The sequence below is a fragment of the Octodon degus genome, unplaced genomic scaffold, assembly GCF_000260255.1.
Source record: "Octodon degus isolate 3935 unplaced genomic scaffold, OctDeg1.0 scaffold00041, whole genome shotgun sequence".
Classification (NCBI taxonomy): domain Eukaryota; kingdom Metazoa; phylum Chordata; class Mammalia; order Rodentia; family Octodontidae; genus Octodon; species Octodon degus.
Window position 1 is genome coordinate 16,507,319 of NW_004524617.1, and position 13,432 is coordinate 16,520,750.

The window sequence follows — 13,432 nt, forward strand, 5'->3', positions numbered from 1 at the left end:
GACTGAGTCAAGGCATTCTGAGCAATCATATGCAGACTAAGAGTTCTAGGTGCTAGGGAGATGGAGAGATGGTGATGTACTTCCTGATCTCCTGGAGCTTATAGCTGAGCAGGGCACATGAGGTAAGTGCATAAATAATTATTTAGAAGGTCCCAGCACCCAAAAGGTATACCAAACACTTCCCTAGGAGAACAAAAAAATGCACACCAAGAAACAAAGATAGGTTTCAAGAAAGAGACAGTGTGAGTCATTCCCAAAGGATGAAAAGGTGGTGTAGGTAGCAGAGGGTAAACAGGCTAATAACAGAAGAACAGACTATGTACCAGAGGGGATGATGAGCACAGCCATTGCTCAAGAAAGTAGGCAGAAGGCCAGTCACACTAGGAAGATGCAGGCAGCAACCATGGTCTAGGGCAGTGCTGGTGAAGCTATAGCACACATGCCACAATGGGCTGTTCATGTCACTGAAAGCTCTACAAGGTTTGCCATCACTGGTCTAGAGTCGAACATGTCAATGAGGTAGGCTTCTAGCCCTCTGCAAGATCTGTGGTTCCTTTGTCCTTAAAATACTGCTCGCTCCATTATCAGCTATCCTGGCTCCACCGGTATAGATTACAAGGTCACTAGCTGGTAGATATCCTTCCATGAATTCAAAACATAGTCTCTCCAGAGGGTGGTGATGACCCAGATCAAGTGGGGAAGTTGTAGGTAGACCACAAATCTTGGTGGTGGAAAAGGCTGTGTGGCAAAAGTAGAACCGGTCTTTAGGAGATGGTTTCCAGACTGCAGAACCACCACACCACAGCCTTCTCAAACTATCTATAATCCTTACATCACAGCAATAAAAGATGTGTTATTAACCCATTTTACATATTAGAAGTTTCAGGTTCAGTACCACTATGTAAACTCCATATTATGTAGAGTGTGTGTCTCAAATTAGTAGAATTATCCAGGGAGTTTTTAAAAGTTAGGCTATACCAGGCCAATTAAATTAGTCTCTAGAGTAGGAACCAGCACACATGTTTTTAAGTCTTCCCACCAAGTCCAATGTGCAGCCAAATAGAAGAACCACTGTAGTGAGCCATGCGGGCCAGATCAGCAACAGATGTGTCCAACTGTGAAGCCTGTGTATTTTTCCCTACACCATACAGCAATGAGTGAAAGCCTATGTTCCCTGGCCAGACACTGAGACCCCAAAAGACTAAAAAATATTGCCTTGCTGAAATCCATGAACACGCAAAAGAATAGTCAGGACTTCCTGGCCAAGGCATTACTAGGATGATAGCCTAACAATGAGACCTCTGAGAGCAGGAAGATGGAACGCTGCGAAGCTTACACAGCAGGACGTTGGTGTTGATGAGTGGCTCAAGCATGTTATAAAGATGCTGACAGAACGCTGTGGAGCACAGCTCAGGCGGGCTAATATTACCACCCCAGAAACAGATAAGACCATAATGCCTGAAGCACTGCCACCTAATGCTCACATACACGAAAAACAGAACAAAATCAAACTCAGCAATCATCCTTGAAGATAATACATAATGTCTTTTTTTTTTTTCAAAAAGCATTTTCAGCAGTATGGTAATTCCCCAAATGGCAATAAATAGAGGAAAGCAAAGCATCCCCAAGGAGAAACCATCACTGCGAAAGCACTAGGAAATCTTTCCCCAAAGCCTCTGACTTGGAAGATTTGTTTTTTTAAGAAGATTTGCTACCTCGTGTTCTGAATTAGCAACAGCTTACATTTAAGAGATGAGAAAACTCCGTCCACTGATGCTCATGACAGGACTTTGGAGTAGTTGGCCATATCATTATTCCTCTTTTCAGATGATGAAAACCTAAACCCGAGGTTATGGATATGCCCAATTCGAAACCAACATGTAGGTCTTCAGCCTAGAAGCCCCATATATCTTTTTCTACTCTCCTGGAGAACTGTTCCTTATCTTTTGGGCTTGTGCACATATGCTATCTCCCTGGTGGTGGTGATGAGGCATCTGACACCTAGTTAACCTCTAGAGGTTTTTCCAGAAGAGTCCCCTGTGTTAAAAGTACCATGTTATATGTCAGAGCTCCAAAAGGAGTTACAAAAGTGCTTGTCCTTCCGTGGCCATGATGTTATGGTGGAGTAGGCAAAGTGGTGCTTAAAAAAGTGATCATTTCAAGAAAATGATTTAAGTTCTTCAATAGAGGTATATTTTGTAAAATTCTAAATCCTTTTCCTCTAGCCACACAGACTATTTTCCAGCTTCTCTCACAGTTAGATGAGCCACATGACTGAGTGATGCCTTATGAACCATATACATCACAGTGACACATCCCACTTTTAGGCCTACCTACCAATACCTATGCCACCTCTACTTTCTATCTTTTGCTATCTGGCAGATGAATAGAGAGGGTGCTAAAATCTTGGAAGAGGAGAGAGCTGAAAGGTTGAAGGATATTGGGGCCCTGAGTCATGGCTTGGAAGAAATCTGACTTACAGGGACACACATACTGTACTATTCCATGAGCAGAGGGTACAATTTTTCTTGCACAAGCCAATGTGAGTTTTAGAGCTGTTAGAACAACTAGCTTATCATGGCTTATATAGTAACTTTGGAGATCCAACAGGAACTTCCCTCAACTAGTCTCAAATTGGAAGTTTCCATAAGAGGCACTCAAACATGGTCAGCGGGGACTGGGAAGTAGCTCAGCAGTAGAGGACTCTATGAGTGTGCACAAGGTTTTGTGTTGGACCTCCAGCATCAAAAAGAAAAAGTAAATGTGCTCAGCAACCTGAAATCTCACTGAGATATTCAAGTAGTATGTTGTTGATCTTCACAAGACACATATAGTACCTTTAAATCTCACAAGGATATACAGAATTCAAGTTATTTTTTGATGAATTAGTTATTCAGGAATAGATTGTGTGCCATCTCTGAATTTTGTGTGAAATATAAAAATTGAATTGTGACTTGATTTTAAATGAAGTTTTATATGTTCACAATGCCTGCAGTCATCTATCTATTTTTGCTTCTATTGTTACTCTATTTACATCTTTCAAAGTTATCTTCCTGACAAGAACTAAATATTCTCCAGTCACAGTTTTGCTTGCTCCCTATTTTATGAGGAGTCCTGAAACAGGCCTACAGTAGAGGCACGACCAATCCACCAATTACAAACTGGCTGTATGTTTTGCTTCCTGTTGGCATGGAGAAACAGAGGCACAGACTGACCACTTAACCCAATCCTAGATGAGGACAACACCTGGAGAGGGAAGGTAAACCTGGAAAGACACCAGATCCAGAGGGAAAATACAGACCTGGACAGCAACTTCAGAGACTCTAGTGTCACCCTCCCAGAATGATCAGGTGAAAGCCAACAACAGGAAACTACTGTGGCCAGAAATAAACTCCTCAGAGAACTGTAACCTCAAGCGTGGAAGGCCACTGGCCCTCCCTTCCATAAGGAGCAGATACCACAAGTGTCCACAATAAGTCTAAGAATCCACTTGAACCCCCACCGTGCAGCCTACATCCAGCAGAGACCAGAAAGCTGGTTGCATCTCCCACCTACCAACTGTAGCAACACTTTGGCTTGGACGGTACCCACAGGTGAATAGATAGTAGGGCCTCTGCTGCACGCAGGGCACCTTAAAAACCGAGACTCTGAAGCTAGGTGAAGAGAACTGTAACTGGCTGGATCCCAAGACTGCAATTTTTTCTTTGACTCAATCTTTGTCTTTGATGTTTCTATTTGTTATTATTTTTCTCATTTCATTAGATTTTTGAGAAAGTTGATACTGTTATCTGCCCTCTTTCTCTTTTACTTTATTTTCTCTTTCCTTTCAACTTTTTCTCTTTCCGCATCTTTTATTTCATTCTTTATATTTTGCTGTTTTTCCTTTCTCCTTATTTACTCTTTCCTGACTGTTCTCTAGCTATTAATTACCTTTTATTCCTCAACATGACCCTCAACTCACCTTTCTCTTTTTTCATGTTCCATTAATTATTTTTTTAATTTTGTTTTGTTCATTATTGAGTTCTTGAACAGAACTCTTCCTGCATGGGAGACAGCATCAAGATTCAACAAATAAATCATATTACATTACAAAGCTTCTACATAGTGAAAGAAACAACCAACAGAGTGAAAGACAACCTACACAATGGGGAAAATCTGCCAGCTACTTCTCAGGAGAACTAATACCTAGAATTATTAGAACTCAAAAAATGGACCCCTCATAAAGGATCCAAGGAAAAAAGTGTGCCAGTGAAATAGACATTTCACAGGGAAAAGAAATGCAAATGGCCAACAAACATGTGAAGGAATTTCCAACATCATTGGCCATTAAAGAAATGCAACATAAAGCAACACTGAGACTGGATCTTAGCCAAGAAAAAATGATGATCATGAAGAAATCAAATAACAAATGCAGGTGAGGCTTCAGGGGGAAAGGAACCCTTCTACATTGTTGATGGGAATGTGAACTAGCACAACCACTGTGGAAATAAGTATGGAGATGCCTCAAAAAATCTAAAAATAGAAATTTTATTTGACTCAGCTATTCCTTTTCTAGGTATCTTCCCCAAAGTGTTAAAGACACCATCTTACAGCGTGACATTCATACCCATGTTTATAGCAATTCATAACAGCTAGATCTTGGGAGCTGCCTATATGTCTATCAACAGATGAATGAATAAATAAAATGTGGTATTTATCCCCAATGGACTATTACCTGGCATAGAGAAAGAGAAACTTGAGTTACCTGTAGGAAAATTGATGCACCTTGAGACCATAATGTTAAATGAAATAAGTCAGGGACATAAGCTTAAGTATCACATGGTTCTCTAGTATAGAAACCAAATTTATAAATAAAGAGCAAATTAAAAGACAGACAATAGGATGTAAGGAAAAATGTGTAATAGTTAAAAAATTCTCATTGCTGAAACAGAATACCCAATAACCATAGTTAAAGGAAGGCTCATTTCAATTTACAGTTTACAGAGGTTTCAGTGCATAATCTGCTGGCTCCAAGGTAGGTTACAGTGGCAGACAGGCATCATGAGGGAGAAACAATTCACGATGGACAGAATGTAGCAAAGTAAGCAAGGGACAAGACAAGCCTCTTTCTGTCCCTTCTACTGTATCCAGGTTACCAGGACTAGGGTCTTGCCAAACTAACTGATAGACTGATTTAGTAATTACACACTCTTGGTCCTAGCATTGGACCATGAGTCAATCACACCCTCGATTCAACCACCTCAAAAAGTCCCACCTATGACTGCATGAGCCAACTATCTAGACACAGTGATAATGTTAGGTGTTTCTCATATGGGAAGAGGATGAAGAGATGGAGGGAGGGAAGGGAAGGGAAGGGAAGGAAAGGGGATAAAAAAAGAATTAAGCTGTGTTATATGTGTACTGCAAACATGGACTAATAACTATTAACTGAAATAATAATAAGAGAGAGAGAGAGGCAGGGAGGGAGGGAGAAAGAGACAGAGACAGAGACAGAGACAGAGACAGAGAGACAGAGAGAAAGTCCTACAGTTCTTAAATATAACTACCACCAAAACACAATTTATCCCCTGGTTATGTTATTTTTTTACATAAAATTAATACAATTCAAAAGTACCCCCAACTTTACAAGTGGAGGCAATAGAGGCACATAGAAGAAACTGATTCACCACGTACTTAACAATGAGCATATAGCATGCCAAACCCCACAGTCTAATGGAAATTACTAATAAAATTTAAAATATATTCAGAAACTTATATAAGCAGAAAATCAGTTATGTTATACTTCACAGTACATGTTGGTTAACACTAATTTTAAAATCCAAAACCTAAAATTCTCCAAAATCCAGAACTTTTTGAATGTCAACTTGACACTGAGTGGAAAATTTCTCCCCTCACCTTCTATGAAGGGTCACAGACAAAATGTAGCATAAAATTGATATAAATAATACAGCATAAAATTATCATCAGGCCATGTGAATAGGATATATATGAAACAAATGAACTTTTTGTTTAGAGTTGGATCCCATCTCCAAGATAGATAGATAGATAGATAGATAGATAGATAGATAGATAGATAGATAGACAGACAGACAGACAGACAGACAGACAGACAGACAGACAGAAAGATAGTCCAAAATCTAAAATGTTTTTGGTCCTAAACTTTTCAGATAGGGAATACTAGTCTTGTATGTCAAAGCTAGCAACTGCTTACAAAGAAAGTGTGCAATGCAGTGATTTCCTAACCACTCAAAGAAGCTAATCACTGCAGGACTGCTTTTATAAAATCCAGATTCCTTTTCATTCTTTTCAGAAGATACCCAAAAGAATTAAAAGCATCATACCACAGTGCTATATGTGCACCCATATTTATAGCAGCACAATTTGTCATACCTAAATCTTCTGAACAATCCAAATGCCCATCAAGAAGAATGGACTAAAAAAGAGATTTTTGAAAATACAAAAAAATCAGCCATAAAGAAGGATAACCTAAGACAGTTCTTGCTAAACAGATGGACCTTGACACCATACTCTTCAGTGAAATAAATTGGACACACTTGTCTAAATATTGCATTGTCTCTCAGGTGTGTAAAACCGAAAGTGTAAGTAAAGACTATAATGTTAATAGATATTAAGAAATATGGGGAAAATGCTAGAAAGGAAAAGGGAACTGGGGAGGGGAGGAAGGAATGGAAAATAAAAAATGAGGGGAGAAAAGGATAAAGTAAAAACAAAATTTTCTAAGTAAGGAGGGGAAGAGGGGTTGAAGGGAAGGGATGGGAATTGAAATAAGGGAGAAGCTAAGATATATCATGTTCAGGTACAAATTCCCTATGACAAATGCAGTAATTATACATATCTAAACTCTACCAATAATACTAATATTTTAAATTAAGTGTTGTGATTAGCTTCTCTGAGTGGTGGGGAAATCAGTGCATTACACGCAGATTCCTCGGCCTCCTCCAGCACTACCGTATCAGACACTGGGGATGAGAGCCTTGGAATGTGTATTTTCAACAAATGGTTAAGGCAATGCTCTTGGCATGACTACCCTATTGAACACATCTGGAATCGCCAAGGTTCTGGCCCACAAGTGCACTTAACTGTAAATTCAATTTTCATTTAGAAAATTTTCAAAGAATCACTGTCTACCTCTAAATGGGAGACTTGAAAGCAAATGCATTGTTTCTTCTTTCTCTTGCTTGTTTCTTTCCTTCAATGAACATGGATTACTTTTATCCTCAGGAGGGATCTTAAAAAGAACAGCAACTCTGTAGTGGGTCTAAACGCTTCTAAGGGTGGGGACCCACACTGCATTTCATTCGCAGGACTTCAGCAGGTGCCTTCTTTTAAGCAAAACCCCTGGCAACATAGCCTAGTCTGAGTTTGAAGGTAAAAAATATCATTTTTAATCATGGCCCAGCAATTAGGTTTAGCGAATGGTTTTTGTAAATGTGTTGACCTTCTTGTGATTCATTTTCTGTAGGCAAAGCTAAATGGCTTAATGAATGTGTAAATTTCCCTTGTGGGCATTTTAGGACTTTTCTTTGTAGTACTGAACTAGCAAATCCAAAATTTCCAAAAGGTTCTTTACAGTAAGAAACACCTGACAGTTCCTAAATTCATTTCATCAGTGCAATTTTTCTACAGCTTTCAAGAATGATCTTACATCTCTTCAATATTGGTACTTTGGTTTACTGCCAGGATGTGACTAAAAAAGAAATGAGGAGAAGAAAGGCAGCAGAAGACCAAGAATGAACTGGAAAATATTAATATGCTTATACAGAAATTTCAGGAAATAACATCATTCCATGACCCATTCCCAAAACTAATAAACAATTTAGGCTCTCAGCGAAAACAGTATGAAGAAAGACCAGAAATAAGGAGCAAAAATGGTCTGCGTTTGTTGTCATCATAGGAAGTAAATTACACCAGACAATGGTTTGAGCCACTTTGTCACAAAGGGCACCTAATCGTCCCTGTAACTCTTTTGATGTAACTTTCTTTTAAAGTAGCTTTCAAAGGATGGTAGAAAGAAGGCCTCTCTGATTTACAGAGAAAACAAAAGCCACAGTAAAATGCACATAAAAGTTCTTACTTCTTCCTCTCAGAGCCCAATATCCTAAACAGATCTTTAAAGTACTGCGGAACACGGACCACCACATATTCAGAGGGGCCAATGTCTTTCAGGTGGGGGTACAGTCTGGTATCAATGACCTTCTTGATGTAGCCCAGCCAGTCAAACTGAGGAGAGAGGAAAAAGAGAGTGAGAAACTTTGTTAGGCAGCAAGTAGGAAGAAAGGCAAATAAGTCTACTGAGAATTAAAAATCCAACTGCTCATCTTTTACTTACCTAAAAAATAAAGTCTTGATCATTGCCCTTTATGCCTATGGACAAATGGAGTCTGCGTACATGTAACATGTGTACAGGGAGAGCACTCTCACTGGTAATCAGCACTGCTGCTCCCTGGGCTCCTCCAGGTTTTCCTTCCCCCAACTCCATCTCCCTCTGTTCAGCTCTCAGGACCCAGGCCTAGTAGTTGGGTCCATGCTCCCTTCCTCCCACACTTGCCTCTACCTCCTGCACTTGCCTCCCTCCACCCTGCAATCTCCCCCCTCCCTTTTTGGGGCACTGTAGTCTCCTTGTTGCTTTATAGATTCCTCAGTACCTTACAATCTTCTCCCAAAACTGCCTTTTTTTAATCACAGGAAGAAACTAACAGCAACAGAATGTAGAGTGCTTCTCCATTTGTCCCTAAAACACTTCTTGGTGTATTAGATCGACTTCCCTAAATGGCATTTACCAACCTTTCTTCCCTGGCTTTCTCTACTACTGAAATGGACAATTATTCAATTGCCCAGAATCCATCTCACTCTCTACTCCAGAGTTAAGGGTGACCACATGACCCAGAATAAGCAAGATATCTGGGCATTCTGGAAAGGTTGTTTTGTTTTCCTTAGGAAAAGACTCTGAGGTGGCCAACACTGTTCCTTCTCTCTTCTTCTTGCCCTGATGGCAGACACTATAATATATAAAGCTATGGTAGCCACTTTCAAACCATGAGCCATCAAGCATGAAGTCAAAAATCAAATATACTGTCAGGTGTGGTGGTGCACACCTGTCATCCCACCACCCAGGAAGTTGAGGCAGGAGGATCACTGTGAGTTGAGGCCAGCTTGGGCTACATAGTGAGTTCAAGGCCAGCCTGAATTACAGAGGGAGACCTGGTCTCAAAACAAAACAGAACAAAAATCAAATACACTAAACACAGTAGAATACAAAGATAAAAAGAACTTGGGTCTTTGACAGCTGAACCAATACCAACTACCACCTATGTATAGATTTTTATCATATAAGAAAACAGGCTTTATAGTTTTGAGCCACTGTCAGAGATTTTCTGTTCCCCGTAACAGAAGGTAGCCTGATATCCACACAAGGGATGTTTAATGTGATAGCTGACAAAGGTGATGATAACCAAAAGGAACAACAGAAGGTTTTTACAAGGCAAAAATGTGTATAAAGATAAAATGCAATCACTTCTAAAAAGACCAGTTAAGAGAAAACTTCTTGGATAGTTTTCACCAACCTGGGGAATCATAGCATTCAGTTCAGAAATGTTCATTTTGTTGTACATAGCCTCACTGGTTCGGTTTTCATGTGGAATCATTATCTGTTGGGAAAAGACTTTAGTTATTTTTTCAAATGAGCCATTTCTTACTGCATGACTACTTTCTACATATGCCAAACATCTGCACAGTATTAAAAAGTTTTTCAAGGCTTTGGTGTGATGCCAAGCTGAGGAGAGAGACCAAAAAAGACAACATTTTAGGTAGGATTAAGAAAAATATTTTTTAAATTTACATGTTCGCTGCAGTGTCAAAAATTGACCCAGTAAAAGAATTTCTCAGAATGCCCTCTTTCTTTATAATGTGAGGGAGCAAGGTCCATTTCTGCCTTAGGATTGCCAGCCAAAGTGAAGCTAGACCATTGAGCCAAAGGTTCCACTTTCACTTCAGGTCTTGAAATGGTGATGATCTCAATATTTTCTGAGCCACAGACCATCTCTTCCTCTCTACGGGCCAATCTTCACTGAGTAACATGACGCTGTCTAGATTCCACTGCTGCCCATAATCATGCTGTCAACAGCTCATGTATCCTTCTTGTTTCTTTGGCCTTGAGATTCTCTGCACCCGACTGCTGGGAGTATGGATACATTATCACCTAGATACATACTTCAAAACCTACATCTTTACCGCTGACTCCACACTCTTTCCATCCCAAATATTCATGCTTTACATCAGTTGGCCAACACCAAATCAAAGCTTCTAGCTCTGCCATGTCTAGCCCAATCTAAGAACAGCAAGAGTGATTATCTTCCTTGACGGTCATATCAATCACTTCCGTTGATAAACAGTAGCTTCCACATCACCCTGAATAACAGCATGATCATGTTTTATGGCCTTTTCTACATTTGATTTTCTTACATTAAACTCACAACCTTCCACCTAACACATGACCTTATACCTTTGCACCTCCTATTCACTGTCACCACCTCTGTGGTTTGAACTATGATTCATGATTTTGTCTGAGATTTGTGTTCTCTAGCAAGCCTTTCCAATGAAACAAGCCTACACCATTAACAAGAGCTCTCCTTCTGGACAGCCTCAGTAGCTGGGATTGCTGACATGCACGCTTCTTTACCACGACTTATTAGGGCTTAATTGGAATATCCTGCCTCCTCAGAATCAGAAGGTTCTCTAAGACTACATACCCCACTAATTTTGAATATACTCAGTGACCTATAGTGAAAGAGAAAGAGAACATTCCTATTGAGGCAAAAATGTATATTCCACGGATTAGTAAGGCAAAATCACAGAAGGCTGAGTCGCAGGTACTTTCATCTTCTTTTCTAACTGCTTCAGTACCCTTAGCATCTCCCTGCTCATATGTACCTTTGAGTTTCCTGCCTGTATGTGGCTCACAGTCTCAGAACACTGTCAAATGCCACTCTTTCTTTCCTCTCAGGCTCACAGCCCCCAGAGCCTTTAGCCTCAGAGCCATTTCCACCTCCCTGCCAGCTAGTCCCCTGCACACAATGGATTTGTTACTTCATTTAGCTCCTAACAGTTCTATCTTTTCTTAGCCCAGCTGTTTTTAGTTCCCCTTTTGGTTCAACTTATTGCCTCAGGGAGAGCCCCTCTCTACTATATCATACCTTTAGTCCAATTTAGATGTCTGAGCCTCTTATTTGCCTGGGAAGGGAATCTAGACAACCTGTGGACTTAGAACTGTGGCTTAGAGGTACAGTGCACTTCAAAACATCTGCAGCAGTCTTCGTGACCTTCAAAGGTGACATGATGGAATAAATTCTTTGCATCACAGGATGAGTGTGGAAAGAGATATATGGGAACATTATCACATCAGGAGAGACTAATTCCCCACTGACCCTGACTCCATACCTCAACGTACCTCTACCATTAGCTGACAAATCTTGAATTCCTACTCACTTCAGGAATTTTATCAACTTTTATTATAAAAGATCACCAGCCCATATGAAAAAGCTTCTTAATACAAGTGGTTTTTGTTGCTGTTCACTATGGAGTTTTCCCAGAAGAAAATGTGACTATATTTTGTTCTCTCTGGACCTAGGTACATTAAAGGACTGCTATACTTCGATTCTTCTAGAAAAGTTACTGTAGAAACAGGGTTAATCATTTAAGATTTTCTCATTATTCTAGCACAAATCTGTTTTAATATCTTTCTGTCCCTACCTTGAGCCTGAAAGAACTAAAGGTGACTTACTGAGAACATGATATATGTCACAATGGCATACATTAAATTGTGTCAAGAGAGGAACAAAAAAGAAGGGTAGATACAAAGTAGTACCTGAGAGTCAGGTTTAAAATACTTTCTGCATTTCATGTATAATTTCTACATCAAATTTTCTGTTCAGTATTGGTCCACAGACTTCCTTATGCCTAGATTTTATAACAGACTTAATCTGAATGGGAAAGTAAAAAAAGAAGCCTGAAGTAAAATTAACCTGCCAAGGATGGGAGTGTAGCTCAGCAGTAGAACACATGTTTAGCATGGTGAAGCCCTGAGCTCAATCCCTGGCACCACACACAAAATAACCTTCCATTCAATTAAATCAATAAAGATGTACTAAACATATATCTCCTATTTGAACCATACAACAATTTCTGTATGAAGACAAATCTCTCTGTTTCTATTCTTGAACCATAACTAAGCAACACGTAGACATGGAATGCACTTAAACTAGGTAGATAGCATGAAAAGCTCTTTTTCCTATCATAGTTCTTGCTGTTGTCCTTTTCCGGAGGGTGCCATTTAGTCCTACCCAAAGGGTGTTGGCACAGAAGACTGGAAATAAAGAAAGGGACAGGTAAAAGTAATTTTCAGTCGAGACTTACCTCAGCTATCTTAATTTCCAGTCTAAGTACGGACTTCATGTCATGTTCTGCTCGGGAGCTGTTAGCTCCTAAAAGCACAGCAGTGTCCACCATGAATTTATAAAGGGCTTCTCGATACTGTAAGAGATAAAGACACTAGTGACCATGACAACAACCTCATAGGAAGTATGTTAAAGAGACACAGGAGAGCAGGAACAGCAGGTGGAAATAAATGTCCTTCATCTTCACTCTGTACTCAAAATAGGGTGCAGCCATTATGAAATACCAGCTGGCCTCCTACCACTTTGGGAGAAAAAGAGGGATTAGGATGTGGGCACTGTGGCTCTCTGTTTCCAGGACACACAGAAAGGTACAACCATCAAATATCAAGAGAACTAGCTTTCCAATAATGGCTGATATTATGGATACATGAACTATCTCCAAATGAGCCCAGGATAAAATTTTAAAGGTCAGGTGTCTTCTTTTCAGGCGAGTGAACCTTTAATAAAGTAATGGGAAAGGTTTGTTTCTAAAAGTAGGCTGACTGGTCATGAACGCTGGCAGAAACTCTGGTTTGTTCTCATCCAGCTCAATTTACCCATCATCACGCTAAGAAATAAAAGATGAATGCAGTGATTGCAGCCCTGTGGCTTGTTAGTTATGCATTTTCATAAAATTCTCCTCCATAGCTCAGGCGGAAAAAAGAAGGGAGAGAGGAAAGAAATGATGACAAGAAACCAAAACAAAACAAAACAAAACAAAAAAGAAATATAGAATTTCCTCCCTAGTGTACACCTTGGCTCTCTAGATTTTCCTTAGTATGTTTCTAACTTCAGAACATACACAGTCCTTGGCATACGTCAAGCCCTTAATAAAAAGTAGTTGACTCAGTAAGCAAGTCTCAAATAGTCTTAATTAGAAAGAACGCCTGGGCTGGAGAGATGGCTCAGTGGTCTAAAGCACCTACTTAGAACAAGCTTAGCAAAAGCATCAGGGACCGCGGTTCAATCCCCCAGCACCA

The 13,432-nt window shown here is 39.9% G+C and overlaps 1 protein-coding gene across 1 annotated transcript in view; it reads right to left on the reverse strand.

Moving 5' to 3' along the window:
- Positions 1 to 13,432, reverse strand: part of Phex (phosphate regulating endopeptidase homolog X-linked) — a 243,921-nt gene that overhangs the window by 155,486 nt on the left and 75,003 nt on the right. Inside the window, exons 7-9 of the mRNA XM_004631393.2 lie at positions 12,433 to 12,549; positions 9,585 to 9,668; positions 8,096 to 8,241 (exon numbers count right to left, since the gene is read on the reverse strand). Of these exons, the coding sequence (XP_004631450.1) occupies positions 8,096 to 8,241; positions 9,585 to 9,668; positions 12,433 to 12,549 (347 nt within the window). The remainder of the gene's footprint in view (positions 1 to 8,095; positions 8,242 to 9,584; positions 9,669 to 12,432; positions 12,550 to 13,432) is intronic.